Source organism: Pipistrellus kuhlii, unplaced genomic scaffold, assembly GCF_014108245.1.
Source record: "Pipistrellus kuhlii isolate mPipKuh1 unplaced genomic scaffold, mPipKuh1.p scaffold_m20_p_21, whole genome shotgun sequence".
NCBI lineage: Eukaryota > Metazoa > Chordata > Mammalia > Chiroptera > Vespertilionidae > Pipistrellus > Pipistrellus kuhlii.
Genome location: NW_023425520.1, coordinates 3,675,152 through 3,693,798, shown reverse-complemented (window position 1 = coordinate 3,693,798; position 18,647 = coordinate 3,675,152). Strand labels below are relative to the sequence as shown.

General features: G+C 46.2%; 1 protein-coding gene across 4 annotated transcripts; it reads right to left on the bottom strand.

Annotated features, from left to right (window-relative positions):
- Positions 1–12,947: 12,947 nt before the first annotated feature.
- On the bottom strand, positions 12,948–18,352 carry POLR3D (RNA polymerase III subunit D). 4 transcript variants are annotated; one of them, XM_045585893.1, is made up of 9 exons: positions 18,216–18,352; positions 17,816–17,985; positions 16,798–16,841; positions 15,839–15,990; positions 15,561–15,685; positions 15,167–15,335; positions 14,540–14,832; positions 13,905–14,057; positions 12,948–13,738 (listed from the first exon to the last, which is right to left on the bottom strand). In XM_045585893.1, the coding sequence occupies exons 2-9, from the start codon at positions 17,978–17,980 to the stop codon at positions 13,616–13,618; spliced, it is 1,224 nt and encodes a 407-aa protein (XP_045441849.1). In that variant the 5' UTR covers positions 17,981–17,985; positions 18,216–18,352; the 3' UTR covers positions 12,948–13,615. The 4 variants fall into 4 exon arrangements, with proteins under 4 accessions (XP_045441849.1, XP_045441851.1, XP_045441850.1 ...); XM_045585895.1 differs by having other exon boundaries at positions 18,206–18,347; XM_045585894.1 differs by having other exon boundaries at positions 17,816–17,988; positions 18,205–18,346.
- Positions 18,353–18,647: the final 295 nt, after the last annotated feature.

The window sequence follows — 18,647 nt, the reverse complement described above, 5'->3', positions numbered from 1 at the left end:
ATGAATGAATGAATAAATAAATAAAACAGAGAGACTTTTACTTGGTGCCCAGTCTATGGTGATGGGTGTGCTGTGTGTCTGGTTCAATGGTAGGTCCAGGCAGCAAAGGTCTGAGCAGTGCAGGCTCAATTCGAAGCTCGCATTCCAGTTGGCCTCATCAGAGACTGGACCCTCACCACGGGCACCTACATCAGCGGCTGTGATTTATTTCCATGATTCGTGGCCCCAAAGAGGGAAGCCTATACTTTAACCTGCCAGTCTGTAGTTTTCCAAATGGCCAACCAAACAGCTAGGCATTGTCAGCAGCCCAAGAGTCGGTGAAAATATAACAAGGTTCACAGGGCCTACTGGCTGGAGCTGTGAGGGTGGCTTTGAGTTCTGCCTCCTGAGTGGAGCAATCACATCTGTTTTCCATTCCTCACAGCTGGCATTGACATTGAACAGCCACAGCAGCCCAGGGGACACCATGGGTTTCAGCTTCACTCAACCATCCGTGAACTTGGCCTGGGCATTCGTGAGGAGCTTCTGTGGCCTGAGAGTCCCATTGAATGAGTGGCTTTACTTCAGGTTGTGAGAGTGGAGGGTAACATTTTCCCTAAAGGGACAGCTGCCTTCCACCAACTCCTCCATCCCGCACCCCTCCCACCTCACCCCCACAGCCATGTGAAGTGGAAAATGCCAGTGAGCCCAGGCCAGGTACAGACTTACAAATAGCATTTCCATCTGACAAGTAAGGCATGTTGGGCCCTCTCCACATTGTTAGTTGTTAAGTCTGAGTTAACCTACCCCCCAAATAGCAGTCACAGGGCCTTTCTATGGGTGCGTGTTTTAATAGTCTCAGGAAACCAATAGCAAGCTATCAGCTGCTTTTTAAAAGAGGTGCATCGCTTAACCACGTCAGGTAGGCAACAACCTTCGCAAGGACACCTGCAAGGGGAGGGTGCCTCCTTTGCCAAGTGCTCCTGTTGGGAAAATGACAAACCAGAAAGATTTTTAGCTCAAAGGAGTCACAGGGTGTGGAGTTCCAGAGACAGCAGCACTTTTCTATAGGCTCCAGACCCTGACGGTATAATCCTTCGGATGTTTCTGAGCCTTCACAGTACATTCATGGGAAACACCAGGGCCAGCTACACACTCAGCAGCAAGAGCCTCAGGACAGCACATACAATTGGCCCTAAGCCCTGCCTGCTAGGTTGGTGAGATCCTTTCCTCTCCCTGGAGAAGTGAGGGACATTCTTCCCTGGAGAGGAAGCCAGCAGACAAAGAAGTCCTGTAGTCACTTGCTCAGCAATGTGATTATCAATCTATTCTTATCACACACTAACAACCAAACGCAACAGTCATTCCTTCATTCTTTCAACGGGTATTTATTTGGTGCCTACTATGTATGAGGAACTATTTTAAGTTCTGGGAACAAGATAATGAACAAAATGGTGTACTCTCACATAGCTTGTGTTCTAGTGGGATATCAGACAACAGGGGAAATAATAAGTCAGATGGTCATAAATACTATGGAGATAAAGAAAGCAGGAATGGGACATAAGGAGTGTAGGGTGGACAGGGAGTCTCAGAGACTTAAGGGAGTGAGGAAACAAGACAGGAAGGTATCTTGGGAACATGGGTTCTAGGCAGGGGGAAATCATGTGAGAACCGTAAAGCTGGACCTGCCTGCTCTTACAGAAGTGGCCGGGTGTGTGTGGCTGAGGTGGACTGACTCGGAGAGCAGGACATGAGGTTTCAGCCGTCAGGGGGGAAACCAGGAGGTCTTGTACATTGAACAGATTTGGCTTCTACTCTGCATGAGACGAGCATGACAGGATATGGCACATTTCCTGGGATCTCTTCAGCTGCCCTGGTGGAAGGTGGGGTGGAAGGGGGTGCAGAAGCAGGACCATCATTTAAGAGGCAAAATCCCACAAGAAAGGATGCTAGTTTGGTCAAGAGTGATAATGCTGGAAGCAGTGAGAAGTGATAACATTCTGATAGGTTTTTCTAATCATTATTTTGGAAAATATAACCAATGCACCATTATCCCAACTAAGAAATCACCCTGTAATAATTATTCAATGGACTCAGATATCTAGCCAATATACAAATATGCTTGATTGCCTCATGATATTTTTACATTTTGTTAGAAATGTCAAAGATAAACAAAGCTGGGCATTAAAGTAGTGAAAAAAGATTTTATTCTCCGATATGCAGAGAGATACATTTTAAATATATTTTTAATTATTTCAGAGAACAAAAGAGAGGAAGAGGGAGAGGGAGAAGGAGAGGGAGAGGGAAAGGGAGAGGGAAAGGGAGAGGGAGAGGGAGAAGGAGAGGGAGAGTGAGAAAGACATCAAAGATGAGAATCATCAATTGGCTGCCTCCTGTACTCCCCACATGTAGTGATCAAGCCCACAACATGGGCATAGGCCCCAAACGGGAATCAAGCTGTGACCTCCTGATTCTATAGATTCACATTCAACTATTGAGCCACACTGGACAGGAGCTGTTGACTTGGCATTTTAGAGGGCGAATGGGGGCAGGGTGGGGAGAGGGAGAGAAAACGGGATTTAAGTAGGAATTACAAAGGGTTGGTCACTGTAACTGTGACTAGGCCAGCAGTGTTTGCTGGTTGGAAACTGTAGAAGTCCTGTCTTCCCAGACACTGGGAGACAAAAGTCCTCTCTTTCATGATGATAACCTTTCAAAGGAATGGTTTTCAGTTCCTTGAGTCAGACACCCTGGAGTTACAGATTTTGAATGTACATCTCAAAAGGACAGAGGGAGGATTCACAATTCTAAGCCCTTTTAAGTAAATGCTCTAGGGGAGTGCAGGGCCCTTGGAAATATGTTAGCTAGAACAAAAAGCAACATTTTTCGACAGTTCTGACCTTTTCCAAATAGAAACTCAAAAAGGACTTGGCCATCCCAGGGACTTGGCCTTAAGCTGCCGGAAGCCATGGTAATCTGGTCTGGGTTCAGGGCTTTGAATGGAGTCACCAAGCTCAGTTAGTTTCTTGCAGTTCTCAGAATCGGTAACTAAATAACATCCTTATGTTGCAACTGAGTGACATCCTCTCTTAAATCGTTTATAATCTATGTGTTCCCCCTTCACTCTTCCCTTTTTTGCCCGTCATAATTTGTTCCTTGAAAAAATTGACTCATTTTTTCCTGTCAATACAGTCATGTTTTGCTGACTGGACTCTCATGGGTTATGATGGGCCCTGTATTTCCCAAAATTGGTAATCGGGATTGAATTGCTTACTGGACATACAAGGAAACAGGAGATTAGGCAAGTGGGTGTCAGGCTTGGGACAGGCTGGAGGTAACAGACAGGGAGTCACAGACAGAGTTGAAAGCCATTATCTGGGATGAGATCGCTGAGGGGATGAGAGTAACAGGCAAGAACAACAGTAGGGGTGTCGAACTCAATCAGAGAAGGGGCCAAAATCTAAAATCCAGCCTAAATCGCGGGCCGAATGGTTTACTGAACAGTCATAAACTGTCATTGTGATGGAAACGCAGCGGAGTGCAGTGATGACAGCGCGGTGCGGGCCACATTGCAAGGCCTGGCGGGACGGATTTGGCCCGCGGGCCTTGTGTTTGACACATGTGCTAAGGCCTGAGCCCCGGGCATTCCTGTGTTTCGAGGTGGGGAACCAGGGAAGGAGATGAGGAGCACATCCAGTGAGACAATAAGGAACAATTAAGATAGTAACCTCAAAGCTAAGAAAAGACAGTATTTGAGAAAGGAGGGAGTGACTAACTGTCAGATGTGATCACAGGTTCGGTAAATTAAGGATTGTAAATTTATGTTTGAGTTTGGTAAAGGTCTCACCGGTGAGCTTGAGAAGAGCTGTTGGGTGGAGTGCTGAAAGGCTGATAGGAATAAATTCATGAGAGAATGGAGAGGAAGTGGGGACAAGTAAAGTGGGGACAAGTTGCCCTATTGGCTGCAAGAAGCAGAGAATAGTGATCACTGGAGGCCAATGCAAACTTGAAGGGAAATTTGCTATTTTCAAGATGGATCCATAGGAACCTATTTGTATTCTGTGAGCTAATCTAATAGAGAGGGTACTGGTGTGTGTGTGTGTGTGTGTGTGTGTGTGCATGTGCAAAGCACACATACACTTGGGTCAAGGGTTCTGAGCAATATCCTTTGAGTAGGTAAAAGGAGATGGAATCTAGTGCCTAGTGAGGGGCCTTGTCTTGGAGGAGTACAGTTCATCCACAGTGACAGGAGACTGTGCACCTGACACAGATGCAAACAGACTGCTCATGCAGTAGTGGGAATGTGATGTTCTCTCATTGCTTCTCTTTTCTTAATGCATGAAGAAGCAGGGTCATCAGCTGAGCGTAAGAGGGGAGAGGTGCTGCAGGTTCGAGGACTAAGTCAAAGGTGTTAGAAGTGTTCTATGGGCAGGGGACAAGGAATTGGTCTTAAGGTGAGAGCACTCCACTTGGTTATGGATGCTTCTCCTGCCAAGTCTAAGCCCTCAGGACAGATGCTGAGTCGGAGAGATTTAGACTTACCCAAAAGTGGGGTTTTTTGGGTAAGACAGGCGGGGCCAGGGCTTTGGGAGTGTGCCAGGAAGTGGTTACAGCAGCACATGGTACCTACGCTGCAGTTGAGTGTGTGCTTATGTAAGTGATGTACATTGGAAGCTCTTCTGTCACAATTGGTTGTTCAGTGATTGTGTGTGTGTGTGTGTGTGTGTGTGTGTGTGTGTGTGTTTGAATTTAAAAGACTTTAGAGAAGTTTTAGGTTTACTGAAAAATTGATCAGAAAGTACAGATTCCCATATGCCCATTCCCATAGTTTTCCCTATTAACATCTTGTATGTGTGGTATATTTTTACAGCTGATGAACCAATACTAATACATTAACTAAAGTCCATACTATTTTTCAGGTTGTTTTTTTTTTCTTTTTAAGGAGGTGATCATGTATCACCTCCTTAAAAAAATAGTCCAATTAATAGTCCAATTACTATTGAACAGTATTATAGATGTCTCCCATTTTCTTCTGTTTTGACCACCTCCTCCAAACCCCTACCCCACCCCAGGTCTTCTGCATGTTATTGTCTGTGTCCATGGGTTATGCATAAATGTTCTTTGGTTAATGTCTTCTTATCCACCGCTCCCCCACAACTGAGGTCTGTTCCATACATCCATACCTCTTGCCTTATGTTGTTATTCCTGACCTAAGTTAACTAGATGTAATAGAGCTGCTGGTTGGTCCTGTGTCCACTCTTTCTTTTTCCATGATAATGAACCTAGACTTCTAGGAGGGTACCTTCTCATTCAAGACCACGTATCTCAGCCTCCTTCAAGGCCAGGATTGACTGTCCCTACTTGGTAATCATGAATGTTAATGCTATATCACGATTGTTAATGCTATAACATTCATGATTAGGAACCTTCCTAAAAGGAAAGGACACACCCGCTGTCATTTGGGGGATATGAAACTTATATTCATCTGGCTGCCGGGGTGGTGCAATGACTGGAGCTCTTGTCTCTCATCACAACATGAGGATGTGGGCCACAGCCCAGACACCATGCGAAGATAAGCTGAAAGGAACAGGAGACCCTTGGGGCTTTGCAGAGCAGAGCTGCCATACTGCCTCATACTATGCATCTTTACGCTTTTACAAGAGAAAAATAAAATTCTGTTAAAATCACTTATTTTGGGGCTCTAATTCTCATAGCTAAACCTAATCTTTACTGATATTTTGGGAGGCATTTAAAAATTTTAAAAAACACACCTATTTAAAATATTTTCTTTTAACTTGTCACTTATAAATGGTCATGTGTCCACTAGTCGTTTGGTATAGGGACAATTTCTTTGAGTATGGATGCACTCATTAGCACTCCACAAACCGATAATGCACTGCTAAGATCACCAGTTGTTGTTTCTCCAAAGTAGAAGAGAAGCTATATGAATGCAGAATTACCCTGGAAGTTTACAATTTCTCCACATCTTTACATTTATCTTGCCTAAACTTAATTCCACAGGATTTTTCAGCGACTCACCTTTATTACGTCTTTCCAAAGCACTTACCATAGAAATAAGAACTTTCTTTTGGCATTTATATTTTGTCATTTTACATATTCAATTAAACAAGGTATTTATCCTATTTTCTTAAAGTTTTATAGCCCTCATATTTTACTAGTTCACAGAATGCTTAATTGAATTATGCAATCACAATATTAAACATAACTGGCAAACAGCTTGGGAAAAACACAACTGAGTTGGGAAAGCATGTATGTATTGCAACTGTGGGAGCAGGGTGTTCGAACATCAGCCCCTCTGTGTTTGATGAAGGGAAAAGAGAGAAGATTAGTTACCTATTCAGAGGGTAAGTAAGGTCAGGTCTCCTACTCAGTATCTTTATACATTTGTATAGATTAAAAACGGAATGGTGATTATACTTTTAACTTTATAAATACAAGATAAACTATTGTATTTTAAAATATATAAATATCTTACTGATTTTTTACAGAGAGGAAGGGAGAAGGATAGTTAGAAACATGCATGGATCAGCTGCCTCCTGCACAACCCCCACAGAGATGTGTTCGCAACCAAGGTACATGCCCTTGACCGGAATCGAACCTGGGACCTTTCAGTCCACAGGCCAATGCTCTATCCACTGAGCCAAATCAGTTTTGGCTACAAGATCAACTCTTACACACTGTTGACAGGCATGTGAACAGATAGGTGCAAGCTGTCTGGAGGTGAAAATGTTTGATTCAGCAAAGCCATTTAAAATTATTTATTTTAAAATCTTTATTGTTGTATTACATGTCCCATTTCCTCCTTCCCCATTAACCCCTTCTAGCCTACCCCCACCCTCCACCCTCGGCCTTTACCCCCGTATTGCCAGTGTCCATGGGTTATGCATACAGGCTCTTTGGTTGATCATCGCCCACCCACCCACTCTCCCCTGCCTTCCCTCTGAGGTTCCACAGTCTGTTCTATGCTTCTATGTCTCCGGATCTATTTTGTTCATTAGATTCCACATATTAGTGAGATCCTCTTACTGGCTTTATTCTGCTTAGCATAACACTCTCCAGGTCCCTCCATGCTGTATCAAAGGGTAAGAGATCCTTTATTTTTTACTGCTACATAGTATTGCCTGGTATAAATGTGCCACAGCTTTTTTATCCACTCATCTACTGATGGGCACTTGGGCTGTTTCCATGTCTTAGCTATTATAAATTGTACTGCCATTGCCGAAACTGGTTTGGTTCAGTAGATAGAGCGCTGGCCTGCAAACTGAAGGGTCCCAGGTTCGATTCCAGGCAAGGGCATGTACCTTGGTTGCGGGCACATCCTATGTGGGGGTTAGGGGAGGGGAGTGCCGGAGGTGGCTGATCGATGTTTCTAGCTCTCTATCCCTCTCCATTCCTCTCTGTAAAAAATCAATAAAATATATTTTAAAAAATAAATTGTACTGCTTATGAACATAGGGGCGCATACATTCTTTCTGATTGGTGCTTCAGGTTTCTTAGAATACGTATATTCCTAGAAATGGGATCACTGGATCAAATGGCAGTTCCATATTTAATTTTTAAAAAAATATATATTTTTATATATTTCAGAGAGGAAGAGAGAGGGAGAGACAGAAACATTAATGATGAATCATTGACTGGCTGCTTCCTGCACGCCCCCCACTGGAGGTCAAGTCCATAACCCAGGCATGTGCCCTTATCAGAATTGAACCTGGGGACCCTTCAGTCCACAGGCTCTATCTACTGAGCCAAACCAGCCAGGGCTATATTTAATTTTTTGAGGAAACTTCATACTGTTTTCTATAATGGCTACACAAGTCTTGGCAAAGCATTTTTAATAAAGAATCCTAAGGAAATAATTGAGGTTATTGGCAACAATTATATGATCTTATCATGTCATTAAAAAAAAAAAAGTAAACTGGAAAAATGAAAATGTCCCCAAATCAGTGATTTTTGGGAGAATTTTGATAGTCCACAGATAGATTCTAATATAGCTCTTACCCTTATGTTGTATAGTGCAAGAGACATTTCCAAAATATAGTGCAAGAGACATTTCCAAGACATTTCTTTCCAGAAGAATTCCTGATTATCCTGCCCTGGGGGAATGTTTGAGGTTGAGTGACTCAACTGGACCATGTGCGTAGTCTGTGAGGATTAAAGGTCATTGTCTCACAGGTAGCTCAGAAGTACCTGAAATACCATACACTCATTAACAAGGGAGAACTATTTATATTTTTAATGAGAAAAAGGACATGATAAAACTGCATAATATATTATTCATTATATACAGTTATGGAGTCTGAAAGGATGTGCACTAAAATGTTAAAACCTGTTTTATAATGTAAAAGATAACTGAACATTTAAAATATTCTATCTAGATATACTTTAACTTTACTGCAATAGTTTTTGTTTGTTTGTTTTTTAACATCATGGCAACTCTTATGGAATGTCTGTCTACCTGTCATTCTTGCTTCTTCCCTACTAACAAAACCCTATGTCATCGATGGAGAATGCCCATCAGTGGAGAAAACTGGTCTGTCCATCCTTCTTTGCCAATACCCTAAGGGTGGGTATGTGACCCAGCTCTATCAATAAGACAAAATGGCAAGTCTCTTTCGCCTCTGACGAATATTCTTTCTTTATAAGAGCACAGTGAGAAAGTTCCTTTGCTGCTGTCTACTTTGATTTTTGCTTTGGCTTTGGGCACTGTCATTTGAAGAAATAATGCTGAGCTGTGGCAGCCACTTTGCAACACTGAGGATGGCAGAATCAATTAATCCAAGAAAATCTGGATGAGGTTTTGGCTACTACCCAGCTCTGTAACCACCCATCTCCAGACTTCTTGTTAACAAACATGGGAGAATTAAACATTCTTATTGCTTATGTCACCGTCAGTCTAGTTTTCTGTTACTCGTGACAACCATATCCTGATAGAAGCAGTTTTCTGTCTGGCACCAAATAAATGCTTTAAGTTCTCTCTAACTTAAAAGGAACCCTATTAAACACCTACTGATATTTCATTAAAATTTTCTTAAAATATCCTCATAAGATGAGGATATTTTTTTTTATTTCAGAGGGTAATGGGGAGAGAGAAACATCAATGTAAGACAGAAACATCAACTGGTTGCCTTCCATACATGCCCTGACCAGGGATGGAACCCATAACCCACGTATGTGCCCTGACGGAATTGAACGGGACAATGATCTAACCAACTGAGCTACCCAGTCAGGGCTGATAGCTCATTTAAAAAAAAATGTTTTTGGATAAAGAGAAAGAAAGAGGCAGAGAGAGAGAAAAACATCAATGTGAGAAAGAAACTGGTTGGTTGCCTCCTGCACACCCCCTACTAGGGACTGAGCCCACCACCTGGGCATGTGCCTGGACTGGGAAGTGAACCGTCTAACTTTTGGTGCATGGGATGATGCTCAACCAACTGAGCCACACTGGCCAGGGCTGTTATCTCATTTATAATAATAAAAGTGTTATATGCTAATTAGACCGGACGACAACCTCCTGGATGAAGCTGGGTCTGCGAGGGAAGCCCAGGTCCCAGGTGCTAGACAGAAGCTAGTGACGGCAGCCAGAGGAAAGGCAGGCCTACTCTAGCATGAATTTCATGCATTGGGCCTCGAGTTTTTATAGAAAAGAAAGAAAACTGAGCTTAGGGAAGTAATTTTCCCCAAAGTGACAGGTAGAGTTGTATTCAAGCCCAATCCTAACTCTACATCTGCCCCTTAACCATGTGGTTAAAAGATGATCAAGTCTATAGTTCTCTCTTTTGGTGTCTTTTTAAAAAAAATATATTTTATTGATTTTTACAGAGAGGAAGGGAGAGAGACAGAGAGCTAGAAACGTCGATGAGAGAGAAACATCGACCAGCTGCCTCTTGCACACCCCCTACTGGGGATGTGCCCGCAACCAATGTACATGCCCCTGACCGGAATTGAACCCGGGACCCTTCAGTCCGCAGACCGACGCTCTACCAATGAGCCAAACCAGTTTTGGTGTCTTAAAAAAATGCACATACAAATGCAGGAAGTAATATATATCTATATCTATATCTATATCTATATCTATATCTATATCTATATCTATATCTATATCTATATAAATGTTGCTTTGGGTTTTTTACTACCTTATTTGCACTGATTTGTTGGGGAGAACTGTGTATTTCAGAGATGTAGGGAGCAGCCATAGGGTTACGCCTTGGACTGACCTGTTGGCAAAGCTACGAGTCCCAGCTTAGAGGGCACAGACCTCTTAGTATAATTAAGCTTGACTTTATGGCACCCCCTAGATCCTTCCTGGGTAGCTAATGGGCTGTGGGAGGTGCAGCAAGTGCTGCCAAAACAAGTGAAACTCTTAACTATGGTGACCACTACCTGTTTCCTTCTGACTATAAAGCATCAGCTTGCCCTCTGGATCTTTTCTCTGAGGCCTTAGCCAGGCACAGATCACCTAGACCCAGCTTATTCTTTGTCTTTTATTCATCCTTCACTGCCTCCCCTCAGGCTCATCGAACCCTTGGCTGTGCTGGCGCGGCACAGAGAGGCTCAGCCAAAAAAGCAGACTTGCCTTGTCTTTATTCCACACGTCGAATCTGTGTATCAGGGAATAAAGACAAGTCGTGGAGACTTTGATTCAGAGTCATTAACATTCAACCCAAGGTACCTGAAATGGTGAACATGAAAGTGGTACATGCACCTCCTCAAGTTTTCTGTGTGTTAATCCTCACCCAAACATATTTTTCCCATTGATTTTTAGAGTGAAAGAGAGAGGAAGAGACAGAAACATCAATGTGAGAGACACACATCAGTTGGTTACCTCTCGCCCTGACCAACTCTTGGGATTGAGCTTGTAACTGAGGTACACGCCCTTGACCAGAATCGAAGCCAGAACCCTTCAGTCTGTGGGCCAATGCTCTAACCACTGAGTGAAACTGGCTAGGGCTCCTTAAGCTTTCTTGGAAGAGTAGAAAAACGAAAGACTGAAAAATTCCAAACATTTAACGAGGCAGGGTCTTTGAGTTGGCCTAGGAAAGCTGAATATTTTTGAGCCAAAGAAACAGAAGAGAGAGGATTACAATGGAGACCCACTGACAACGTATTAATTATATAAAACAGGAAAGCGTTGAAGCCCAGAGAACAAAAAGCAGTTGGCTCCTCATGGCTCAACCTTAGGCCAAACAGGACTTCCAATGAAAAGAGACCAGAAGACCATCGAACAGAGTTCCTGTGAGCTCTTAGCTACAGAAGGGGCTATGTGATGATTAAATATTCAATTCCCCCACGGCTGCTGGCTAGGAAGCTTAAGGGGCTCAGTGTAGAAAAAGCCCCAGCCATGGCAGAAGGAAGATACTAAAGGCAGGCATATCCACCCAAAAACCTCTGAGGTTATTTGAAAGTCAGGAGGATGCATTCTTACCGAGCGCTCTTATAGCCCATCCCTGTTCCAGAGGCAGTTTGCTAAGTTCTCAGGAAAGGGAGCTGTGACACTGGCATCTAATAACCAGTCACTGTTGCAGGAGGCTTGCCCTGACCTCTAAGATGCCCCACCCTCACTGAACCATGGAAAAGCCCAGCCCTGTGGACAAAGGCCAGAGACAGAGAAGCTGCTCCTCCAGGGCCTACACGTTGGGATGATCAGGAGTGTGATAACCAGCCAGGGGTGTGGCTTAGTGGTAGTGCACCTACCTATGAACCAAGAGGTCATGGTTTGATTCCTGATTAGGGCACATGTCCGGGTTAAGAGCTTGAGCCCCAGTGTGGGGCATGTAGGAAGCAGCCAAACAATGATTCTTTTATCTCTTCTATCTCTCTCCCTCTCTGAAATAAAATAAAATTTGTGTGATAACGTGGTGAAAAGAACAAGACCCATGAACTAAAAGAGGTGGCATGGCCAGTGGGAATAGGGAACCAAGACAAGTGGGTGAACCTGATGATGTTAGAGGACAGAGGTGTGCCTCTCAAATTCAAAATTTTTAAAATGGAATGTCATCTGTTAAGTGTCAAAGAGGCCAGTATTATTATTTTTTTAAAATATATTTTATTGATTTTTTACAGAGAGGAACGGAGATAGAGAGCTAGAAACATCGATGAGAGAGAAACATCGACCAGATGCCTCTTGCACACCCCCTACTGGGGATGTGCCCGCAACCAATGTACATGCCCTTGACCAGAATCGAACCTGGGACCTTTCAGTCCGCAGACCGACGCTCTACCACTGAGCCAAACCAGTTTTGGCAAAGAGGCCATTATATAATAAATCTCAACTTCTATCTTTTTTTCTTACCTGAGGATATATTTTTCCCTGACTCTAGACTAGAGAGTAAGGGAGAGGAAGGAACATTGATGTGAGAAACACTGATGAGTTGTCTCCCGCACACACTTGACCAGGGATCCAATCAGCGACCTGGTTATGTGCCTTGACTGGGAATCGAACCTGTGAACCTTCAGTGCAAGGGACAATACTCTAACTACCTGAGCCACAGTGGCCAGAGCTAACTTCTATCTTATCAAGGGTTGTTCTTTGGCAGTAGGCGACTTAGTGTTAATTCCCGATGAAAATCCTTAATTGCTCTTTTGAGAAACCCTTCAATGGAAGCTACTTATTTCAGGGGTGAGAGTAAGGGAAACTAGTGTTGGGACCACTGTGCCACCTGAAGGCACTCGTCAGTGCTGGAGTCTGACTTCCTCAATTTGATAGAGCCTATAGCTAGGATCTCAGCAATGAACAGGAAACACTTGGATAGAATGCTCAGGAGAAAAGGGCCTAGAAGGGCCTGAACCTGTACCTTCAGAGCGTTAGGCAGGGGGGGAGGAATGAAGGGGGGAGGGGAGAAGGGTGGTTGGGACGTGGAATAAGAATGCAGGGATATAGCAGCTCCATTCACTTCCTCTGAGAGATTCTCAGAAGCTCTATTTTGTTTGAAGACAGACTCAGGCAAAGGGAAGGGAAACTACCATTTATTGAGCGCCTACTGTACATGTGGGGCCTTGTGCAAGGAGTTTTCATCTACAACTTTCCATTTAATCCTCACATCAACCTCGTGAGGTAGGTATTGTCCTCATTTTTATCAAGTGAGGCATATGAGGCTCAGAAAAGCGAGGTGGCTTGTCTAAGTCATACTACTAGTTACTGACAGAGCTGGGCCTGAGTACTGAGACTCAGACCAAAACATTCCCTGCTCTCTCCGACCGCCCCTTAGGAGGAAGGAGGGAGCGAGAGCAGCAGCAGCAATTCTTAACACTTCCCTCAGCGAGAACACAGATGGTCACCATGAGGAGGAGCCTGTGCTTTTCCACAGACCCTCCCCTCTGTACCTGGGGAAGATGCAGTCAGTTGAAGAGATGAAGCATAAATATAAAAATAAATAGAAGGGACAAGTCTCCCAGCTGCAAGGACATGCAGCATCCATGCTGTGGGAAGGTCGCTGTGACATTCACAGCTGCTGTGGGGAGAGGCACATGGGCCCTGTGGGGAAACTGGGACAGTGGCTGCCAGAGGCTGGAGTGGGTGGGCTAAACAGGCCTGTTCTGGGTCGCACAGATTTTAGAACAAAATGTCTGGAGCAGGCAGCAGCCGTGGACAGTCACCATCATCCTCCATCTGCTCATTTTACCGGTGTTTGTGATCCAAGAGGGATTCAAAATCGGGGGAACATACAAGTTTGTGCTTTACGTGTCCTAGGACGGTCATGTCCCCCGTCCTACTGTCTCCAAGGCCCACAGACACCAGCTCCTGCCAATCGACAGAGAAGGCAATGAGAACCAAAACCATGTAGCCCATCAATCAGTCCTGATTTTAATGTGATAATCCCAAGAACCCTTCTCCCTCATTTAGCACCGGTTCACAACATCCTCAACCTCTTAAGGGTCTCTGCCCTTGAACCTATGGGCTCTCTCACCTGCAGGAAAGAGCAGGCGGTTCCCATGGTTACATCCAGAGTCACCTTGCCCAGGAGGAGCTGTACCTTTCCTGACTTGCGGATGAGCAGCTTGCCAACCTGACCCTCTGTCAGGTCAGCCAGGGTACAAGCATTCTCTGCCAGCCTGGCTTCCTGTGAAGAGAATCAGGGTGTGGAGATGGGGGAAGAAGCAGTTCCCCCCATTCTTCACGAGGGGACCATTCCCCAAAGAAACGCATCAGCAGCAAAGGTTAGCATAAGCTCCCCCAAAAGGGCCTTTTCCTAGGGCTGCTTGCACTGGTTAAAAAAACACACACACAAAAAAAACACCACAAAACAAAACAAAATCACCCACAGCCAACAAGTAAATGTTAATAACTGCTGAAACTCGGTAATGGCACGTGAGGGTCTATGTTCTCTCATGTACACGTTCAAGTATTTCATTGTAGCAAGTAAACATACATATAATTGAGGTTGAGGTACAAAGCCCCAAGCTTCTTATGGGGAGAAAGAACAAATACATGATGTCTTTGCAGTTCAGCTTGGGTGGCCCATCCCTGCTTCACCCTACAGGTCGCTGCTTCCCTCCCTGACCGATGCCCCCATGTTTCCACCCAGCTCATTCCTGAGCATACCCGGTCTTTCTCCTGCTTCACGACCACCATCTGTCCATCCTCACTCTGCACCTCTGTCTTGATAGGCTTGATGTCCTGAGTTGGCGGCTGGCCGGGGAGCGTGTCTGGCAGTTGGAGGAACAGCAGCTCTTCCTCCTGCGTAAGGCTCAGCTCCCTGAGCAGCTCTGCCACAGACACGTCCTTCGGGAGGCCCGGGGTCTTTCTGGCTGCTCTGGGAGGAGCCTTCATCTTGACCTCCTCCTCCTCATCTCGCGGCTCCTCTTTTACTGTCCAAAGTAACACAAATGGAAGGGCTATCAAGTGGCCACCCTCTGCGCCATCTCATTGTACCCATCCCTTCACCCCCAAATGCTCCAGAGAAACACTAGCTGTGAAGAGGGATCCAGGAATTGTGTGACTTATCTAATAAGGGGAATCTGTGGCTAGGCCCACCGGTCCCTATCAGCATGAACCTTCTGAGAGTGAGACTTTAGTGTCTTTGTTCAGGCCATGTAATTTTACAGCTGGAACCGGAGAGGACCTGCTTATTAGCAGCAGTCCGGGAGGCCCAGGGCGGGGACTGGGGGCCAGGTTGAAAACAACTAAATACACAGAAAAGGAGACAAGATGTTAACTGACACCGAGTACCTTTCACAGCAGGCACATCCACCTCCATGTCCTCTTCCTTGGGGCCAGCCAGCCAAGGTTTGACATCTGGTTCTTCATTCTCTTCCTTAAACAACCACCCTGAGTGAGCCAGAGGCAGCTGTACAGGCATGTTCCGAGTGTCATTCCTCAGCCCAGGGTCATCGATGAACTGCCAAAGAAGTCAGCGGTTGACATGGCCTGGCCAGCAGATACCCATGCTGGGATTGCAGCCCTCGTTAGCCCCTTTCTAACTGAAGATTCCTCTGCTCGCCAGGCTTCCAGGACATCAGAGAGCAAGTCTCCCTCCAACCCTGACTCCACAGGCCCTCTCCACTGCCATAAAGAAGACCCATCCTCCTCCCCCCTCTCCTGCCCTCAGCCTGCTGGTACCTACATCATCCTTCTCCAGCATGCGCAGGATCTGTTTTGTTTCTTCATCTGTCTCCCTCTTCTCTTTTTTGATGTTGATGATATGAGAGGGCCCCATGTCCGACACATCCACAGTCTTATCCCAGTTTCCTGTGGGAAATCATCCAGTTCACCAGGGGGAAAGAAGAGGCCAACAGCTAGGAAAACTAAAGTGGGAACAGGGGAATCCCGTTGCCCTCACCCTTCTCTCAGGCAGTCTGAACTGAAATCCATTGATCCCCCTCCTCCCGGAAGCTTTCGTACCCTTTTTCTTCATCATTTCAGCTGGGCCCTGCTCAAAGATGGAATGGGACTGGATCACTTCTGGTCGACCCCGGCCCCGTCCATGACCCTCTCGCTGTCGGTCTCTATCCCTTTCACGCTTCTCCTTCTTAATGGTCACTTCTTCCTTGGGTCTGGAAAAGAGAATGGATTAAGGGAAACTACTCACTTACCCTTCCTGGGAGAACTGGTCTTAATTCTCCCACCTATGCCCACTCCACCTGAGCCAGTTAACTACCTCAGGAGACACAGAACCCGATCCTAAGTCTAACACTTTTCATTTCCTTGATGTGCAGTGTCCTTTTCAGTTTGTTTTGCTTTATCTTCTTGTTTGAGGGTATGTATTGAAACTACAACTCAAAAGTTGATTTACAGAGACTGCCCCAAAATGTAAAAAATTTTTTGTATTCATTGAAAACAGAAGGCTGTAATGTAAAAGAAACTTAAGGGAAAACTTAATACATCTTTGTCTAAACTAGTGGCTCTCAACTCTGGCTGTAAAAGATAATCACTCTGGCCAGAACCGGTTTGGCTCAGTGGACAGAGCGTCAGCCTGTGGACTGAAAGGTCCCAGGTTCGATTCCGGTCAAGGGCATGTACCTTAGTTGCAGGCACATCCCCAGTAAGGGGTGTGCAAGAGGCAGCTGATGGATGTTTCTAACTCTCTATCCCTCTCTCTTCCTCTCTGTAAAAATCAATAAAATATATTTTTTAAAAATCACTGTTTCATTGCAAACAAATGACATTACAATTTCTGGGAAGGCCTCCCAGGCCTCTGAATTTTTTTTTAAGCTTGCACATTAGAATCAGCTGGGAGCCAGGTTGAAAACAACTAAATACACAAATTTAAATTTCTGTGCCACATACCTAGTTATTTCCCAAAAGGCTCAAATTAGAGCAAGTAAATAAGGGGTGAGTATTCAGAAGACCTATCTACTTACTCTTCCTTGATCTTCCGACTGATGATATTTGGGGTGAAGGTTTTCTGAAAGTGAAATACAGGGGTCACTGATTTGGTAATTTCTGATCCCAAAGCACTGAAGAAAAGAAAAAAAAATCCCAAAGGGTCCTTCTGTGGACCAAAACCACTATGGGCTCTCTCTTGTACATTCCACACTGTTGTCGGAGATTTAGAGAGAAAGACACGTGCTTGAGAAAGATGCTTGCACAGAACTGCCAAGTCATGGTGGCAGCAGAGCGACACACTAAGGGGCACCAAGACCCACTTAGACTAGCAGCTTCAGTTCTCCCCTCTGAAAGGAGAACTTCAGGACTTCTAAACGCAAAGGAACTGATCTAACCTCACCTCTTTATTGTCTTAAAATTGCCTCAGAGAGCGGGCAGTACGAGGGGAAAGAGATCAAATAGGAAAGACAGAGATGTGCCACGACTCTCAAACAGAAGGCAGGTTAGACTGCCACCAGAACAGAATTTACCTGGGCAAACTTAAATCTTAAAAAAAATAAAAAATAAAAATAAAAAAGGTTGGCTGCTTTAAGCTTGTCATCGCCCCACTCCCTACTTCAGGGCTGTGGTCATAAATACAATGGGAGAGGACACAGCGCTTCTAACGCCACGCCTGGTATCCATTCTACTCCAGACCAGAAGTGCGCACACTGGGGTCCAGGGCAAAGTCAGACGCTGTCCAGCTGCAGGCAACACTGATGCCTGCGTAACTCTCATGGGCTTCTTAAAGGTGTCCACACACACACAAAAAGTAAACAAACACTGTTGCTTTTAAACGAATTAGACTTCTCTCCCCTTCAGCCATCTCTGAGAACCAGGTCAAAAGCTTGAATCCAGCATCTAGACTTTAAGGTAGGACGGGCTCCCCAACATGTGCGGGCACCAGTCTGGGCACGAGAGTCATTAAGGCCCAACACCAAGCCTGGCACACGGTAGGCCCTCCATGAACATCAGTGGTACCCTAGGAGCCTGGAATTCAAGGTAATCGAGTACCTTCTTGACTCCCCCGAGGGTGAGATCCCTGGAGCGGATGGAGGGAAGGCGGCCCGGGGTGAGGTGTGGCGCCGGCCGCTGTCCGATAAGCCCCCGTGCGCCGGAGAGGAGGGCTCGGGGCGCGCCGGGGGCGCTGGGCTCGCCCGGGGCCTTCCCCCCCGACATGCTGCCTGGGAGAGAAGAGGGGAGAGAGACAACAACGTCAACGGTGAGGAAAGAGACACGCGGGACCCTGGGCTGAACCCCACCCACCTGGCCGCTCGCCCCCCCAGTCAGGGCGTCCCTCCTCCAGGTCCCAGCTCCTCCCCTCCCACGTGGCGACCCCTCGGACCCCCGCGGCCGCCGCCATGGGCGCGCCCTCCCCGCAGGCCTCCCGAGGCAGGGGCGCACCCCAGCGCACACCGATCCCCACGCCGTGCGGGTCGCGACTTCAGCTCCGGTGCGGCCCGCGGCCGACCTCAGGTCTCGGCGCGAGGCGGAAGTCTGCGTGGCGGGGCCCGGGCGCCGCCATCTTGCTCCGCGGCGGAAGTGAAGTCAGTGGGCGGGGCCTGCCACCCTATTTATCCGGCGGCGCCCCGCTCGCCTCCGCCTTCTCTTCCCGGTTCTTCCCGGAGTCGGGAAAAGCTGGGTTGAGAGGGCGAAAAAGGAAGAGGGGACTGTGCCTGGTGACGCCTCAGGGTCTTGGCCTAGGGGCGGAGGGGCCGGAGGCCTGGGCGGCCGCCGTCACGCAACGTGGGGCTTCTCCGCGGAGGACCGCGGGGCGCTGGGGTCGCGGCTCCGCATGGAGAGAGGGGCGCCCGGCAGAGACTGGGACCCGGACTCACAAGTCGGG

Coding starts and splice junctions, on each gene's coding strand:
- POLR3D (XM_045585893.1), bottom strand. CDS start 17,980: ATGTCGGGGGGGAAGGCCCCGGGCGAGCCCAGCGCCCCCGGCGCGCCC. Junction 15,991..16,797: donor AGTCGGAAGATCAAGGAAGA/GTAAGTAGATAG, acceptor TCTCTTTTCCAG/ACCCAAGGAAGAAGTGACCA. Junction 14,833..15,166: donor GGATGTGCCTGCTGTGAAAG/GTACTCGGTGTC, acceptor GCCACTTGATAG/CCCTTCCATTTGTGTTACTT.